Source organism: Labeo rohita, chromosome 20, assembly GCF_022985175.1.
Source record: "Labeo rohita strain BAU-BD-2019 chromosome 20, IGBB_LRoh.1.0, whole genome shotgun sequence".
NCBI classification, from domain to species: Eukaryota; Metazoa; Chordata; class Actinopteri; order Cypriniformes; family Cyprinidae; genus Labeo; species Labeo rohita.
In genome coordinates this window covers 16,252,694-16,271,914 of record NC_066888.1, presented here as the reverse complement: position 1 = coordinate 16,271,914, position 19,221 = coordinate 16,252,694, and the positions used below count along the sequence as shown (strand labels likewise).

Here is a 19,221-nt window from a genome sequence, read left to right as displayed (position 1 = left end):
AAACTACCATTTAAAAGTTTGTGGTTAGTAAATTTTTCTTTTCTTTTTTTGAAAGAAATTAATACTTTTAATCACCAAGAATGTGTTAAACTGATAAAAAGTGAAAGCAACGAATTGTATTGTTAGAAAAGATTCTATTTCTATAATCTTAAAAAAATCACAGGTTCCAAAAATCTTAAGCAGCACAACTGTTTCCAACATTGATAATAAAAGTAATAAATCAGCATATTATAATGATTTCTGAAGGATCATGTGACATTTAAGACTGAAGTAATTGCTGATGAAAATTCAACTTTGCATCAAAGGAATAAATTATATTTTAAAATGTATTCAAATAGAAAACCAATATTTTAATATTCCACAATATTGCTGTTTTTTTCTGTATTTTTAAGTAAATGCAGCCTTGATGAGCATAAGAGAATTAAAAAAAAAGAAAACTTAAAGATATTACTGATCCAAAACTTTTGAATGTCAGTGTATATGAGACTTATATTTTAAAAACTTACCGAACATTTGAATGCACACAACTTTTCTGCTCTTATACATTGCACATACTTTTGTTTTATTTCTCTCTAGGAGATCAAGCACGAACGTTCTTCCTACAGTCTGGTCTTCCCACAGCAGTCCTAGCAGACATCTGGTAAGTATACACATATGTACACACACCCTTAAAGTACATACACGCATAATCCGGTTCTTCTGTTTTTCAAATGATATCTTGCCCTTCCCATTTCTTTTCCAAAAATGTATAAAATTTGAAGAGCATGTTGATTGAAGCATTTGCACTAGTTGCTTCAAATATTTGATCTTTTTGTATGTCTGTGTGTATACAAAAAAACTGCACATACAGTATGTGTTTGCTATAGCAGAGCTGGATTTATCATAATATAATTTGAAATGAATATGTGTGGGACAATGTGCATTTGTAGCCACATACCTCTCTGGAGGGTGGAGGTTCCCAAAAGCAGCCTCTTCCTGTCTGCGGTTAGACTGCTGGTGTAAACACTGTCGCCCATCCACAAACAGGATGTAGATTTACTGATACAGGATTCAGAATGTCTAACTTGAGTTTGCAGTATTTGCTTGTTCTAAAATTCTCTTGTTCATAAATAAATATGGTAGCACAACAAAGATCTGAGCTTACAATTATGCTGCTCAGTCATCACAAACCACGGCCATCAAAAAAAACGTTTTTTCTGCTGGGATTGTGCTAGCAATTAGTGCTCTGTAAGCCACTTTTGATGAGAATGGCTGCTTCCTTTATTTCAGGGCATTGGCGGACATAGGAAAGGATGGGAAGATGGATAGATTGGAGTTCTCTATTGCAATGAAACTAATTAAACTGCAGCTGCAGGGTCAGCCCCTCCCATCCAGCCTGCCAGTCATCATGAAGCAGACGCCTGCCCCTGCTATGACGTCATCATCACGCTTTGGTATGAGTTGATTATGTTATGTAACCACATATGAGGTTTGTTTGCTTTGTTAACAAGTTTAATGAGCCTCATACTACAGGTTGTGAAGATGATGCTTATTTTTATGTAAAAAATGTGTAAATAGATTATATTTTTGGTAAATGAAATTAAGATTAAATAAATATAAAATATAATACATACATAATATAAAATATATAGTGTCTTGCAAAAGTATTCATATCCCTTCATTTTTTTCACGTTTTATGACGTTGCTGCTAAATGTTAAACTGCTTTAAATGATTTTTTTCCCACATCAATCTACACTGCATTCACCATAATTGCAAAGCAACAGGTTTTTTTATCTTTGCAAAATAAAAAACTTAAATGATTCCATTGCATAAGTATTCATACCCTTATCTGGGAAAGCTGAAATTTAGCTCAGGATCATTCATATTGCTTGTAGATGTTACTACACTTCATGTGGAGTTAATCTGTGGCATATTCAATTGGATGGGTATGATTTGGAAAGGCGCACACGTCTTAAAAGGTCTAACAGCTGAAAATGCATATCAGAGCAAAAACCAAGCCCTGAGGTACAAAAAAAAACTGCCCGTAGAGCTCAGAAACAGAATAGCATCAAGCCACACATCTGGGGAAGAGTTTAGAAAAAAATCTGCTGCATTGAAGGTTCACAGAAGCATGTAGTCTCCATTACCCTTAATGGAAGAAGCTTTTCACTCCAACATTTGGAGTGTAGATTAATGTGGGGAAAAAAGTAATTTAAAGCAATTTAACATAATGCAGCTACATAACAAAACGTGAAAAAAATTAAGGGGTATGAATACTTTTGCAAGGCACTGTATATAATACACCATATATAAATATTAGATTAAAAACCTAAACTTAAAAAAACTGAAAATGAATTCAAAAAATGAAAATATTCAAATAAACGTTAATTAAAATATTAATAAATGAAAATAAATTGCATAAAAAAAACACTAATTTTGCATAAAAAAAATAATTTTAAATGCTACGTGTAAATGTACAATATGAAAACTGGATATTTAACATGAGATTTTCTACTGATTACATTTAACAATATTATTAAATTCTAAAAATTATTCTGAAAAAAAAAATAAGATGACAATTAATATGGTACCAATATATTGCATAGATATTATCTCATATAATCTTGCTTTGTTTTGTTTTTAGGAATGGGTTCCATGCCAAATCTGTCTGCCATGTCAGTAATGCCCATCCTAACGCCCATCCCCATAGCTCCTGCAATGACCCCTTTGGTTCCTGTGCCCACCATGATGTCAGGACCATTGCCTCAGATGCCCAACTCTCTCAGTGTGCCAGCTTTACCTAACGGCAATGCAACTCTCCTCGCACCAACACCAGGTACAGTAACACCGTCTATCCTAAATTCATGCACAACCACAATTTTGCATTTAGTATGCACTTACTATTAAAGGGGTCATCGGATGCCCATTTTCCACAGGTTGATATGATTCTTAAGGTCTTAATGAAAACTCTATAACATACTTTGGTTAAAATTTCTCAATGGTAGTGTAAAACAACAGCCTTTTTACCTTTTTCAAAAACAGCTGTGTTAACAGCGAGTCGTTTTAGTGCATGTTCCTTTAAATGCTAATGAGCTCTGGTTACCCCGCCCCTCTCTGCCATGGGGTGACTGAAAACTTCAGCCGCATTCAGCCACGGAACTTTCTAACTAGCGCATTATTAGGAAAGGTGATTTGCAAAGATCCATAAAAAACCCTTATACTCACTTCTTCTGTAGGTGAACCTGGATCATGAATGATTCGCGTGAACATAGAAGCATTTAGGTAGATCATGACGACTGCTATGTTCATTGTTATGTCCAACAACAAAACACCTCAGTTGCTTAGGAGACATTCTTGTCTACTCCTGCTCCGTCATCGAAATAATGGCAGACAGTTCACAGCTGGCTTGGTTTGAGAATGGGGTTTTTATTTATAGGGATTTAAAAAAAAAAAACACTGGGTGGATTTGTATCATTATAGGGTGAATGTGGAAACACAAATTTATGTTCAAACAACATGTAAAAGTGTATTTTGCATCCGATGACCCCTTTAAATCTATATGCAATGAGACTCAAGCATTGGTTTATTGCATAATCTATAACTATTTGTCTTTCTTCTTTTATCTTTCCAGCTTTCCCAGTCACCAGTGGTTTGAGTAAATCTCACTCGCTCTTGGACCTTGGCTCTAGCAGGTGCAAACCATGCATACTAAGTTTCAACGCCCGTGTTTGTATTGGAATTGGGCATAATATCTGTTGCATGCATCCATTTGAGTGTGTTTGTTTCAGTGATAGCTAAAAAAAGACAGTGATTTTCTTAGAACTGTGCTCTGAGACACCCTGTTACTCTGGGCTTGTTTTGCCAGTACTAGAAGTTTGTAGTACATAAGAGTGTGTTTGCTGACAGACTGCTTGAATAGCACAGCTGTCTGCTTGTATCTTAATAGGATCTTGTTAGAGTTCCTCTGAGAGTCATCCAACCTTCACGTGGTGGTACAGAAGCTTGTAATAAACCCACTAATTCCTGCTCTGTGCCTGTTTAAAATGAATTTGGGTCTAGGGCTGTGCGATATACATATCTAATATACACAGTATATGCGGGATGATTATCCTGGTGATACAATATGAAGCAACATCATGTATATCACAGTGATTTTAATGCACTTTTTATTTAGACTCAAGTCACTTGTGTCATCACTCAGTAATGTTCATAGAAATGTTTTAGTGAAACCATATGTTGATAAATTAAATATTAAATATTGCTGTTTATACTGATGCAGTGTTGTAACAATCCATATAAATGACAGTGATTAAATATTAAGCTCTTTTTGTTTTTGTAGAAAAAACTTGAACTAGATTGGAACTAGATTTTTACTGTTGTTTTTACTTTTTTAGTTATTATACTAAAAAAATGATATGTGACCCTGCACCACAAAACTAGTCATAAGTAGCATGGGTATATTTGTAGCAATAGCCAACAATACACTGTATGGGTCAAAATTATTTTCTTTTATGCCAAAAATCATTAGGATATTAAGTAAAGATCATGTTCCATGAAGACATTATGTAAATTTCCTACCGTAAATATATCAAAACTTAATTTTTGATTAGTAATATGCATTTCTAAGAACTTTATTTGGACAACTTTAAAGGTGATTTTCTCAAAATTTTGATTTTTTTGCACCCTCAAAAACCAGATTTTTAAATAGTTGTATCTTGGCCAAATATTGTTCTATCCTAACAAATCATACATCAGTGGAACGCTTATTTAAGTATAGAAGATTGAATAAAGGGTCAAAAAAATGACCCTTATGACTGGCTTTGTTCACCAAAAAAAAAAACAAAAAAAAAAAAACAACAAATTTGCCCTCTACCCTCTTCCTCCCCAGCTCTGCCTGCATAGATCTGCTACAGGTTATTACATATGCTACTTGTGCAATTTCCTGTACTTGCTTTGCAGCAGCAGCAATAGTCTACAACAACAGCAATTGCAGCGTAGCAGATCTATTACGCCAAGACCAAATACATGAACAGTGTCTTATCCATTACCATGCTAAAATCGTCAGACAGTTGTCATGATAGAACTGTAATTATTTGATCTGGGGTGGAACAGTGTGGAAAAATACATATATTTTTAGCTACATCACTCATCGTTATTTTGTTAGTGCGTGTCCACCCATGTGTACAAATCTGTTTGGGTTTGTTTGTAGGTGTATTAGTCAGTCACCAGGATGATGATTTCCCTCAGATCACATAATCTGAGCCTACGTGTCATTTAAGACACATCCCACACTCTGAACCTCTCAACCTGTTCTATCTATCAATCCAAACTGCAGAAAGCTGCTAAATCCTGTTAGCATTATCTCAGAATATTTAAAAATCCGTAAACTGACAGCAGTAAGTCAGGATACTGTGGAATTGCTCATAATTACGAGTTTTAATTATGATTTTAATGGTCCCCACAGTGGTAATTACTGCACTAACAAGGATTCAGCAAATGTTGCTCAGACATATCAATTATTTAAAGTATGATGTCACAGCAGAATCTCACAGCACTGAAGAAAAAGCTGATCTTGCAGCTAGGCTGAGATCAGTTTTGTCTGTGTTTTATGGTGGTCTGGGTTATTGGTCATGGTTCATTATATTAGTGTTAATGAGCAGCTGCTAAATGGAGCTTATTTGAAAAGAATTTGGCATGCAAATGCAATTTCTGAATTTTAGAGTGCTGTACAAGTGAAAACTCTCTGGAATTATCTGAACACATGCAGATTGGGAGAATGAAGAGGATCTATATTTAGCATTATGTAGTGCATTTAAGAATATCATACATTTATTAAAACCTTAAAAGGATAGTTCACCCAAAAATGAAAATTAGCCCATTATTTACTCACCCTCAAGCCATCCTAGGTGTGTATTACTTCTTTCTTTCAGACGAATCCAATTAGAGTTATATTAAAAAATGTCCTTGCTCTTTCAAGCTTTATCATGGCAATAGGCAGGCGTTTCTCTTCAACAGGTCAAAACAAGTCCAATAAAGCGCATCCATCCATAATAAAAAAGTGCCTCATACAGCTCTGGGGGGTTAATAAAGGCCTTCTGTAGCGAATTGATGCATTTTTGTAAGAAAAATATCCATATTTAAAATGCAATCTAGCTTGCGCTTAGTATTGTACACGGAAGCAGCTCCGGGCGGATGACGTAGGACGTCGGCATTGCACACGCGCCGCTCAGAAGCGACGAACGTGGACACGCAGGGAAGAGAGCAAAACAAAACAACGGGCACGAATTAGAAGCACAAAACAAGGATTTGAAAAAAAGAATGTCAGAGGATTTCAATATAAACCAAGAGGAAACTGGTTTTCCTTTGCTAAAGTAAGGAAACTTGCTTCCTTTGCTCCCGTAAACAAACATTCGTTTTCACGAGACTCAGAAGTGCATTGTCAGCGCCGACGTCCTATGTCATCCATATGAAACTGCTTCCATGTACAACAGTGAGCACAAGCTAGATTAAAGTGATTGTTACGTTTTGAATATGGATATTTTTCTTACAAAAACACATCAATTCACTACAGGAGGCCTTTATTCACCCCCTGGAGCCATGTGAGGCACTTTTTATTATGGATGCACTTTATTGGACTTGTTTTGACCTGTTGAAGAGAAACACCTGCCTACTGGCGTTATAAAGCTTGGAAGAGCCAGGACAATTTTTAATATAACTCCAATTGGATTCGTCTGAAAGAAGGAAGTCATATACACATGGGATGCTGTGAGGGTGAGTAAATAATGGGCTAATTTCATTTTTTGGGTAATCTAACCCTTTAACAAGTGTGTTTTTGCTAGAAATTGAAAGCATTGCATATTTAACTATCACCTTTATTAAAAAAGCATATTAATCATTTATTTCAAAATTTCCACAGTTCTAACTCTTCCTCCACCACCTCCCTTGCGAGTAACTCTCCCAAAATGAATGCATCTGATTGGGCGGTGCCTCAGTCATCCCGTCTGAAATACCGGCAGCAGTTCAACACACTAGACAAGCTGATGAGCGGATACCTGTCAGGTGAGTGTATGTTTGTAGATGTCAATGGCAGTGTTTGCATATGATAGCATCTCTGCATACGTGTCATGCATTAACTCTTTTGTGTTTATTTGAAGGTCCCCAGGTCAGAAATGCACTCACAGCATCAAACCTCACGCAAACACAGCTTGCCACCATATGGTGAGTTAAAAAAAACACTGTACTCATTAAATGAAACACTCATTAATCTCAAGAAGAACATGTTTTGATGACATTATTTGCATACACATCCTCTCCCTTTGTATTGTTTAATACACATTTCCATTTTTTTCTTTCAAAACTTGTTGAAGCCCCATGCATTAATCACTCACACACATTAAACCCTGGATCACACTTTATTGCTTGAAGCGGTGTGTTAAACACCTACGTCCACAGTGTTCTGTCTGCTGTTTACGTGCCAGTTGGATAATTAGGAGATGATTCATTTATTAAACATTTGAAATGCTTCCAGGTTAATCACAAATGTGTGTGCTTTTGCATGGGTACATTATGTGTATATATTTCTGTATTCAGGGCTCTTGCTGATGTAGATCATGATGGGCAGTTGAGAGCAGAAGAGTTTATCCTAGCAATGCACTTGGTTGATATGGCCAAGACTGGGCGGCCCTTACCTCTGACTCTACCTCCTGACCTTGTGCCACCTTCGTTTAGGTAAGACACACACACAGACCCGCCCATGCTGGAATGAGTAAGTTATGGTGGAGACTGTTTATTCTGTGAGCGTGTGTTTGTTTTCAGACAAGCAAAGTCATGTGACCTGCTGAACGGACCTGTTCCTCTGATTAACACTGAGCTGATCGAGCCTGAACAACAGAAAGGCAAGAGCAATGATATTTGCGTATATATTAGGGGTGTAACGATACATGTATTCCAGTGGCGATTTCTTTAAGACTGCAAGGGAAGCTCAGCTTCCCCTATAATGTCACAAAATTAATGGTCAAATTATGTACTATTGTATTAACATTTTATTGACTAAAAATGCGTTAGAAAACGTTCATCTCAAAGACGAGTTCGTTCAGAATCAGTTAGATATAGCAGGTCGGCTGACTTGATTTTCTTCTCATACATTCCCGTAGCGTCACAGTGCATTTCCCCGTTGAAGCCCAGCGTCCATTGACTTCAATGGGGCTGCTTTGAACGTTTTTTTTCAGTGCTTTGAAACTAGACGGTCATTGGATAAACGCTGCGATTATGTCCCGCCCACGGACGCTCAGCGTCTCTGGGGGTGAATGAGGAGCAAATGAGGAGTGGGCTGGCCTGGACTCCGAGCTTCTGCATGATGATTGGAGGGTCTGTCGAAAGATTGCATCTCCTTTTGACTGACAGCGATTTTGTACTATAAGGAATCGCTGAAGCTATTCGCGCTCAGTCCCATCGTGGATTTCTCAAGTTCAGTCGAAATAAAACTGCTGCAACCTATTTCTTTATATTTGCTTGGCGAAATTGCTTGATTTTCATCATACATTTCACACAATTATACACCACATTCCTTGTTTCACTTTTACAGAGTTTAATATTTTTTTTAGATCGTTCATTCATTCATTCATTCATGTTAATATTTAATGTAGTAATCAATATATATATATAGATTACTACATTAAATATTAACATGGAGGATGACTATAAATTAATATAAATATATATATATATATATAGTAATCTTGAAAAATTTTAACATAACATAATGAAACCTTATATTTCTATTAAAATACTTTAGAAATAAATAAATAAATAAATCTCCATAATAACCTTATTTAAATTGCAAAATATTTATACTATATAGTAGCATCTGACTAAAAGAAAAAATACATCACATTTTGCATAATAAAACTAAAGCTTTTTTTTTTTACGATTGTTTGCATTGTGACTTATGACAATAAGGCACATTCTTGTGAATAAATAAACAGACAATTTTACGATGTAGGCCGAAAATGAGCTTCCCCTATTTGACAGACCAGTAGCCGCCACTGATGTATTCGTACCGAACCGTCATGGTACGGGCATCTTGGTTCGGCAATACAGGCAATTCACCCTCAATCCAGAAGGGGGCGCCCGCAGTAATGCAACTCTGTATCCAACTATTATTTATTATGTAAATTATAGACTTTGTATTTCAGTCGTTCTAACGGTGACACAGTGAGGCGGGCACGCTGATGTTTGGTTCACTGTGTTTTATTTTAATAAAATGTTTCACTTTTTTTATATTATAATATAAATTAAGATTATCAACTGCAGTGTCAAGTTAGCAATGCAAGAAGCCTGGAACTGATATGTTTTATGTTTGTGTGCGCCGGCGCGATTACTTCAACTTTCCTCATACCAGCAAAAAACAAAAAACAAACAGAATGTCGCTTTCTGCCATTTGAGTTCCTTTCTGTCACAAAACTGAACTGAAACTCAGCAAATATAGGCTACGTTACATGTCACACAGTTTTTTTTCCCCCCTTGTCTATCAGTTAACTAAATTAAATATATTTCAAGTATTTATTCCTTGTATGTATATATGTACTGCAGATTTTATAGCCTACATATGTGTAGGTGTAAAAAAATGTAATTTGTACTACTGTCCGTTTAAAATAAAAGAAACGTAGCATAGTAGATTTGATTTCTTTTTCTGTTGTACCGAAATGGTACCGAACCGTGACCCTCGAACCGAGGTACGTACCGAACTGTGACATCTGTGTACCGTTACACCCCTAGTAAACATATACTAAGAGATTATCAGCATCCAATTTATCGCCTGTATACTGTATAATATACAGTGCTTTGCAAAAGTATTCATACCCCTTCGTTTTTAATGTTTTGTTATGTTAAACCGCTTTAAATGACTTTTTTTTTACATCAATTTACACGCCATATACCATAATGATAAAGCAAAAACAGATTTGTGATAACTTTGCAAATTTATTAAAAATAAAACACTGAAATAAGTACATTGCATAAGTATTCATACCCTTATACTCAGTACTTACTTGAAGCACCTTTACAGCCTCAAGTCTTTTTTGGTGTGATGTGACAGCTTCGACATCTGCATTTGGCAATTTTGATCGATTTAATCCATCTTTGCTAAATAAATTATGCAAATAAACACTCAGGTCACAAATACACACTATGCTCATTTCTACACAGTATTGTGAATGTTCCTTTCAAATATTGCTGATTTGGATGAACAGTCACTTTTCAGTTTGTGTTGAGATAAAATGCTTTAGATTAAACCTCAAGATACAGTCATTTTTTTGAATATACACTTTTCTGTTCTGTATTATGCTGTTTTATCTTGTTGACTGTGATGACACTTGCCTCACATTTCTGTCTGTCTCTCTCAGTGTCATTTGAGGATAAACTGAAAGAGAATTTCCAGAGAGGAAATGCAGAGCTGGAGAAGCGACGTCTGGCTCTGCTGGAGGAACAAAAGAGAGAGGAGGAAAGGAGGAGAGAAGAGGAGAGACGAGAGGAGGAGAGGAGACGACAAAAGGAGAGGGAGGAGAGAGAACGAAAGGAGAGAGAAGCCCGGGAGCTGGAGCTGAGGAGACAGAGGGAGGAGGAGAGGAGGATCGAGAGACAGAGAGAGCTAGAGCGACAGAGAGAAGAAGAAAGACTGAAAGAATTAGAGCGACGAGAGGCAAGTGGAGCATGCAAGGGCAGACAGAGGTTGAACGACCACTAGAATATTACAGCAAAGCCTTATGCTTTTTCCACAGGCGTACATGATGTATGTATAAATTGTTTATACAATTAGGTTGTCAAAAAAATCTGATTAATTTCATGAAGGTTTGTAGTTATAATAGCATATACATGTACATATAAATTTACTGGTGCTAATTTAGTGGTGCTAGGCAATGATTAATCTTGATTAATCACATCCAAAATGTTTTTGTGTACATAATATATGGTTGTGTACTGTGTTTATTTTTTATTTTTTATATATAAATGCACACACATGCATGTATATATTTAAGACATATAATATAAATTATATGAATATAAATATATACATGTAAATACATGTAAATATATATATATACATGTATGTGTGTGTCTTTATATATACATAATAAACACACACACATATATTATGTACACAAAAACTTGTGATTAATCATTGCCCAGCACTAGAATTTAGGAATATAGTGGTTGATTAAATAATGCACAAATTATTCATTACTATTATTACAAATATAAAAGCTTGCAGTTATTAATTAAGAATTACTGTAATGTATTTACTTGTTCATGACAAAGTTAAATGGTTTTCTAATTAGGGGCCTATGAAATCTGTTTTATTTTTTCCCAAATTCCATTTTATTTTTTTTCCAAATTCATATTTTTCCACTTTAATTTTTTTGAATTCCATTTTTTCTTTTTCAGTTTTTCTAGACTCTCTTTTAATGGGTAAATTAAAAAAGATTAATCAAAAAGCATGTCTAATTAATTAAAATCATGAAACATGAAACTGGATTCCATTCCATTCCATCTCTAATTAATTGATTTTATATATATATATATATATATATATAAAAATAGAAATACATTTTTCTGGTAAAATAAATTTTATTTTTTTCCAAATTCCGTTTTTTATCCGCTGAAATTTTTCTAATTACGTTTTTTTCCATTTAAATTTTTCTATACTCTGTTTTAATGGTTAAATAAAAAATCAACTAAAAAGCATGTCTAATTAATTCAAATCATGAACAGAATTTAACAGCAGTTTATTAAAAGTTTAACAAAAATTTCATTTTAGGGCTCTGTGAAATGTGTTTAAATTTTTTCTCAAATTCAGTTTTATTTTTACCAAATTCTGTTTTTCATTATTTTTCTGGATTCCATTTCCACTCCATTCCATCTCTAATTAATGTTTTAGTAGTAATTTTTATTACATTTTATTAGTAGTAGTACTTTCGTTACATTAAGTAATATATTTCTGTTACAGTTTCTTCAAGTCAAACCAAACTTTTATTTTGATTTGTTGTTTTAAAAACCTTTAAGTTTTTGTTTGTATATGTCGATAGTTTTTTTCAAAAGAAATGGTAAAATGCTCATGAAGTGACTCTCAGAGCAGTTCTAGAGATTGTTTATGTATTCATGTACTCATATATTGAGGCGGCAGAGACTGAAAACACTGCTAGCATCACACGCTTCAGTATGTGTGTAGTAAACAAAACCTCGCATCTGCGCCATTCATTCACAAAGAGCTATGGACAATATGCAAGGTTCATATTTAAAAAACATTTTTTTAATGTATTGTAAATAGCATTCTGACCTAGTTTTGATTCTGGGATGTAGTTTTGATTCCAAATTCCATGACATTCCACGTCATACATTAAATTCTATTTTTATGACTAGATTACACAAGCAAAATGTGTGTGTCTGTCCTGGTGGTCTTTAGAAATCATAAATAACAGACTGAACGTGTTGTAATATCAAAGTATGTTAATTGTTTTTCAAAAATTGTAATGGCGTAAGATATATTTAATTAACTCTTGAGTTAACCCTAATATATTCTGTACCAGTGGAGTGGTTCCTCACCCTAGGAAAAAAGATGGGAGCGTAATTACGTAGTATATTCATGTCAGAATGAGTGATTAGACCGTACATCTGTTTTAACCTCTCCTTCTCTCTATCACTCTCTCAGGAAGCAGAGAGGCAGAGGCGGATGGAATGGGAGAAGAGTAAACGAGTGGAGCTTCAGACACAGAGAGAAAAAGAGCAGAGCGACATACAGAGACTTAAAGACAGGAAGAGGAGTCTTGAGATGGAACTGGAGGCGGTGGTCAGATTGCCATTTCTATTTTTTTTTTTCTCCTTCCATATACCTGTTACCCATCCAGTCTCATACACCCTGTTCTCTGTGGGATTGACGATTACATTATATTGCAAATTAAAAACATTTCAGTCTTTTTGTCTTCTAGGGTAACAAGCATAAGCAGATCTCCGATAAGCTGCGGGACGCCAAGAGTAAGAGACAGATCCAGAGGACCGAGCTGGACCTGATCAATCAGAAGAGAGATAGCCGTATTACGGATATCAACTCCCTGCAGTTGCAGTTTGAGGTATAAATTTACTGTATTTGCATAAATAATGTAATGAAATAAATGTTAAAATGTGAATTTAAGAATAATAGTGGTTGATTAAATGCAGAAATTATTTAATTATTATTATTATTATTATAATTATTACAAATCTGAAAGCTTGCCGTTATTAATTCCGAATTACTGTAACGTATTTACTCTTTCATGAAAAAGTTAAATGGTTTTCTAATTGGGACCCTATGAAATCCGTTTTATTTTTTTCCGAATTCTGTTTTTTTTTTTTTTTTTCAGTTCTAATTTTTCTAGTTTTAATGGTTAAATGAAAAAATATTCATAAAAACGCCTGTCTAATAAAGTAAAATAAACAGCAGTTTAATAAAAGTTTAACAAAAATTACATTTTTAGGGCCCTATGAAATCTGTTTTATTTTTTTTTTCCAAATTCATTTTTTTTCCATTTAAATTTTTCTAGATTTTGTTTTAATGGTTAAATAAAAATTAAAAAACAATAACAAAAAAGGACGTTTAATGAACTGAAATCATGAAACGTACACAATTTAACTGCAATTTTTTAAATGCTGAGCAAAAATGAAATTTTTAGGGCCTTATGAAATCTTTTTTATTTATTTATTTTTTTCCCAAATTCAGTTTTTTCCAAATTAATTTTTTTTTGGATGTCATTTTTTACATTTTAATTTTTTTTTTTAATTTTAATTTTTAATTTTTTAAAATAAATAAATAAATAAATAATAAGAATGTCTAATTAATTAAAATCATGAAACATTCTGTTTTTTTCATTAAAATTTTTTTAGATTCTGTTTTAATGGTTAAATATAAAAAAAACTATAATAATAAAAAAGCATGTTTATTTAATTGAAATCATGAAACATACACAATTTAACAGCAATTTATTAAAAGTTGAACAAAAATAAAATTTTTAGGGCCCTATGAAATCTTTTTTTTTTCCAAATTCAGTTTTTTTTCCTGTTTTAATTTTTTTAGTTTCAGTTTTTTCCATTTTAGTTTTTCTAGACTCTTTTTTAATGGTTAAATTAAAATAAATAAATAAAAAGCATGTCTAATTGTCTAATATCATGAAACAATGTGTTCCGTTTAAATTTTTCTAGAATCTTTTTTAATGATTAAATTGAAAAAAAAAAAAGCATGTCTCATTAATTGAAATCAAGAAACATTCACAGTTTAACAACAATTTATTAAAAGTAATAAATAAATAAATAATTTTTTAGGTCCCTATGAAATAAAAAAATGACAGTAAATACATTCATAATATTACAAAAAATATATATACATTGCTGTTCAGAAGTTTGGGAGCAGTAAGATTTTAAATGTTTTTTTAAGAATTCTCTTATGCTCATCAAGGCTGCATTTTCTTGATTACATTAAAAAAAAACAGTAATATTGTGAAATATTAGTTTAAAATAATGATTTTCTATTTTAATAGAAGTGTGACACTGAAGACTGGAGTAATGATGCTGAAAATTCAGCTTTGCCATCACAGGAATTAACTGCATTTTCTAATATAATTTGCAATAAATTTCACTAATGTTTTTACCATTTTTTTTAAAGGGGTCATCAGATGCAAAGTTTACTTTTTCATGTTGTTTGAACATTAATGTGTGTTGGCAGTGTATGTACACATCTACCCTATAATGATGAAAATCCATGCAGTGGTTTTTAATTAATCTGTAAAAATAATATCCCCTTTTTCAAATCGAGCCGTTCTCAGATGCCTGTCGGTGTGGCGTCACACTGACAGAAGCCGCTCCCATGATAGTTGATTGACATGAGCGTCTTACCTCAGATCAGCTGTAACAGTCCAACCTCCATTGTTTCGATGCTGGAGCAGGGATGTAAGTTTGACAAGAATATCTCCGACCAGTTGAGGTGTTATGTTGCTGAATGTAATAATGAACGTAGTGGTCGTCATTTACTCCCGACATCTGAGCCACTGAAGATGCAGTGGATTACGTTTGTTTGTGAAGGGAATGCGCCTCCCGATCTACATAAACGCGTCTATGTTTGTGCAAATCATTCGTGATCCAGCTTCACCCACAGCAGAAGTGAGTATAAGGGTTTTTTATGAATCTCTGCAATCACCTTTCCTAATTACGTGCTCAAGGTAAAAATGGTGTTGTTTTACACAACCATTGAGAATTTTTAACCAAAGTATATTATAGACTTTTCATTAAGACCCGAAAGAATCATATCAACTTGTGGAAAATGGGCATCCGATGACCCCTTTAACAATATTGTAAATGCAGCCTTGGTGAGCATAAGAGACGTCTTTCAAGAACATAAAAAATCTTTTGAATTAAATAGTAATTTATATGAATGTACTTTTGCAGGAAATCCAGAGGCAGTTGAGTCATCTTGGTCCTGAGAAGCAGCGACTGACAGACAGACTTCTACATATTACCCGAAACAACTCAAGTAAGCACTCACATAGACCTGAAGCAATCAATGAATAGACGGGTGGATGACTAATTTCATTTGTGTCCATTTCATCCCTCTTAAACTCAAGGCCTTGGAACATTGATGTTTTTTATGTCCTTCTTTCTTTCATTCTTTTCCCCCCTTGCAGGTCCTTTGATAAATGATGTGAAACAGAGTTTGTGCGAGAAAGATCTGAGCTGTCGGAAGCTGAAGGAGCAGCTGGATGTTTTGGAGAGAGAGACCACTGCGAAACTCTCACAAATGGAGCAGTACAACAGAGAAATCAAGGTCAGCGGTTTGTTTTACATTCCCTGTGTAAACCTCAACAACATTTAAAGTGCCACGTTTTGATTGAAGCTAATGTGGGCTTTGGGTGGGGGCTTGCTCTCTTCGAATTTATTTTAAACCTTAATGTCCCTGTGAGGGACTCAATAGTTCGCTGTTCTCCATGTTCCTGTGATTAAAACCTACAGCTCAACTCCCAGCCCTGAAGGCAGAGGATTGAGCGCTTCATTACACACTAACGTTCACACAGTTCACACTACTAAAGAAACCTCAACACACAAACACTATCACTAACACACTTACTGCACCGGCTGGTCGGATCGGAAACCTGAGCGTTATACATGTGGTACTCAGCTATTGTTCAGTACACGTCTAATGTTTTCTGCCCCAAGGCTTTTCTTTTTTTTTTTTTGTGCCTACTTTTATCGTTTTCTTTCCTCCCGCTGTCTCTCTTGTCTTTCTTCTCTTCCTCTTTTCCCCTGGCTGACTTTATAGTTTGTAGAAATGGATGACTGTGTGCTTCAAGGACTTCTGTCTTTGCTGGGCTGCCTAACCAATCTCTTCCTTCTAATAAAGGTTGACCTCTCTTTATCTTCCCTTAACTCACACTCATATCAAAGCTGCCTGCCTTTCATTCATTTCACCTTTCGCCCTAGTTATTCTTCATGAAAGAAGTCTCAATTTACCCATAATTATACTGAAATGAGCTTCAATGTGTGACCTCATGACCTTATAACATCTTTGTGTCTGTTTGTGCTATTTCATTACCTCATAATGATGTCATTAATTACACTAAAGTTTTCTACTCACTGCCTAAAAACTAACTGAAAAACTCAAAAAAGAGATTTTTGTTTTTAATGTTTGAATTTTTTCTTTTTCTATAACTAGTTTGTGTGAACAACAATAAACAAACAAAAAAAAATCTTATTGGCCTATAGAAAAAACTATTTATAATAAAAAAAAATACATGTACACTACCAGTCAAAAGTTTTTGAACAGTAAGATTTTTAATGTTTTTTAAAAAAAATTCTTCTGCTCACCCAACCTGCATTTATTTGATCCAAAATACAGCAAAAACAGTGAAATATTTTTGCTATTTACAATATCTGCTTTCCATTTGAAAATATTGTAAAATGTAATTTATTCCTGTGATCAAAGCTAGATTTTCAGCATCATTACTTCAGTCTTCAGTGTCACATGATGCTTTAGAAATCATTAGAATGTGCTGATTTGCTGTGCAAGAAACATTATTATTATTATTATTAATATGTAAGCCAGTTGAGTACATTTTTCAGGATTCTTTGATAAAAAGACAGATCCAAAGATCAGCATTTATCTGAAATAAAAAGCTTTTGTAACATTATACACTATACCATTCAAAAGCTCGGAGTCAGTATAATAATAATTGTAATATTTTTTTATATATATTTTTTGGAATTTTTAGAAATTAATACTTTTATTTAACCAGGATGCTTTAAGTTGATCAAAAGTGATGAAAAAGACATTTATAATGTTACAAAAGACGCTGTTCTTTTGAACTTTCTATTCATCAAAGAAACCTGAAAAAATTCTACTCAGCTGTTTTTAACATAATAATAAAAAAATGTTTTTTTAAGCAGCAAATCAAAATATTAGAATTATTTCTGAAGGATCATGTGACTGGAGTAATAATGCTAAAAATTCAGCTTTGAAATCACAGGAATAAAACAAACAAACAAACAAACAAACAAACAAACAAACAAAAAACTCAGAACTGTTTTTTACATTAATAATTAATAATAGAAAATTTCTTAAACACCAAATCAGCATATTAGATTGATTTCTGAATGGTCATGTGACACTGAAGATCTGTTTTGCCATCACAGGCATAAATTACATTTTTAAATGTATTAAAATACAAAGCATTAATTTTAAATTGTAACAATATTTCACAATATTGCTGCTTTTACTGCATTTTTGATTAAATATTTCTGATATATTTATATATTATATTTCTGAAGTAACGTTAATGGAACAGATCATTTATAGGAGCTCAGTAGTGGTAATTTATGTTAGTTTTGGCAGTCAGTAAAGCAGTGCATTTACTAATAATGCAATACCACATACTGTGTATTTGAACCTGCACCATATTGTTCTAGGTTTTGTTTTAAACAAGATGTTTGTGTTGAGGAATTGTGTGGGTAACATTGCAGGAGTTGAGACAGAGACAGAGCCAGCAGCAGGACGTCCTCGAGCAGCTCAGGAGGGTGAGATCTGAGAAACTCAAAGAGCTACAGAGACACAGGAAAGATGAGGAGGAGAGGAAGAGGAAAAAAGAAGAGGAAGAAAGAAAGAAGGCAAAAAGAGGAAGAGGAGAGGAAGAGGAAGAAAGAAGAGGAGGCTGCCAGGTAAAACAGACATACTTATTTATCACACCATCTACAGAGTTCATGTGACATTTTTCATCAAATATTCCTCCTTAAATGCTAGATTGAACACCCACTCTTTTACCCACTCGTGTGTGTATTAGACAGGCGAAGCTGGAGCAGGAGGAAGCGGAGCGTCAAAGGAAGCTTGCCCAGGAGCGAGAAGCCAAACTCAGGGAAGAACAGCAGCGTCAGGCCCTAGCCCGACTTCAGGAAGCCCAAGAGCAGGCGCGAGAGAAAGAGGAGAAGAGGAGGGCTGAGGAGAGAGAGAGGGAGGAGAAGGAGAAGGAAGAGAGAGAAAGGAATGAACTGGCTCTACATACTCAGCCCTCCATGACATACAATAGCACAGAGAACAAAAGTGAGTGTGTCTGTGTGTGTGTGTGAGTGGGTGAGGTGCTTTGCCAAAGCTTAAAAATGGCTTGTATTCATCCACTTGGCCATGAATATGATGTTTTTATTATATTCATTGTAATGGGTGTCGTTACTCTCACGGCTTCATGATTCACTTTAATTACCTCCCATTAATTATCTGTGTTAATATAACTGACTCCACTAGAACGTGAGTGTTTTGAGAGAAGGAAGGTAATAGACTGCTAAACATACAGTTTCATACAGTATATATGCGTTTATATTTTAATTTCATCATACTCTGAACTCTTACTGTGTTCTGTATCTTAAAATTGATTTAAATAATGTTTTATTAGTTTTTTTTTTATCCTATCATCATGTTCTCATCCTAATGTCGACTTGTGTGACTTTTGTGTGAAACACAAAAAGAAAATATTTGAATTACTAGCCACTCTTTTCTATAAAACTTAAGTGCTAGTAATCTGAATTCAGGGTTGTTTAAGAAACAGACTCAGAACTTTTAATGGCTGCAATCATATTCATTATTTTTAGGATAAATATGGACTTCAGAACTGGTTCAGCCTGACATGTGAATGAATCATTTAGACCAGTTTGTGAACTGGTTCAGTAGATTTATCTACTGT

The 19,221-nt window shown here is 34.2% G+C and overlaps 1 protein-coding gene across 1 annotated transcript in view; it reads left to right on the top strand.

Moving 5' to 3' along the window:
* Positions 1-19,221, top strand: part of LOC127183129 (intersectin-2-like) — a 59,451-nt gene that overhangs the window by 24,489 nt on the left and 15,741 nt on the right. Inside the window, exons 4-19 of the mRNA XM_051138970.1 lie at positions 577-640; positions 1,270-1,433; positions 2,625-2,816; positions 3,612-3,672; positions 6,897-7,039; positions 7,135-7,198; positions 7,571-7,708; positions 7,796-7,875; positions 10,384-10,679; positions 12,687-12,824; positions 12,964-13,104; positions 15,449-15,533; positions 15,685-15,824; positions 16,317-16,397; positions 18,014-18,208; positions 18,335-18,587. Of these exons, the coding sequence (XP_050994927.1) occupies positions 577-640; positions 1,270-1,433; positions 2,625-2,816; positions 3,612-3,672; positions 6,897-7,039; positions 7,135-7,198; positions 7,571-7,708; positions 7,796-7,875; positions 10,384-10,679; positions 12,687-12,824; positions 12,964-13,104; positions 15,449-15,533; positions 15,685-15,824; positions 16,317-16,397; positions 18,014-18,208; positions 18,335-18,587 (2,235 nt within the window). The remainder of the gene's footprint in view (positions 1-576; positions 641-1,269; positions 1,434-2,624; positions 2,817-3,611; positions 3,673-6,896; positions 7,040-7,134; positions 7,199-7,570; positions 7,709-7,795; positions 7,876-10,383; positions 10,680-12,686; positions 12,825-12,963; positions 13,105-15,448; positions 15,534-15,684; positions 15,825-16,316; positions 16,398-18,013; positions 18,209-18,334; positions 18,588-19,221) is intronic.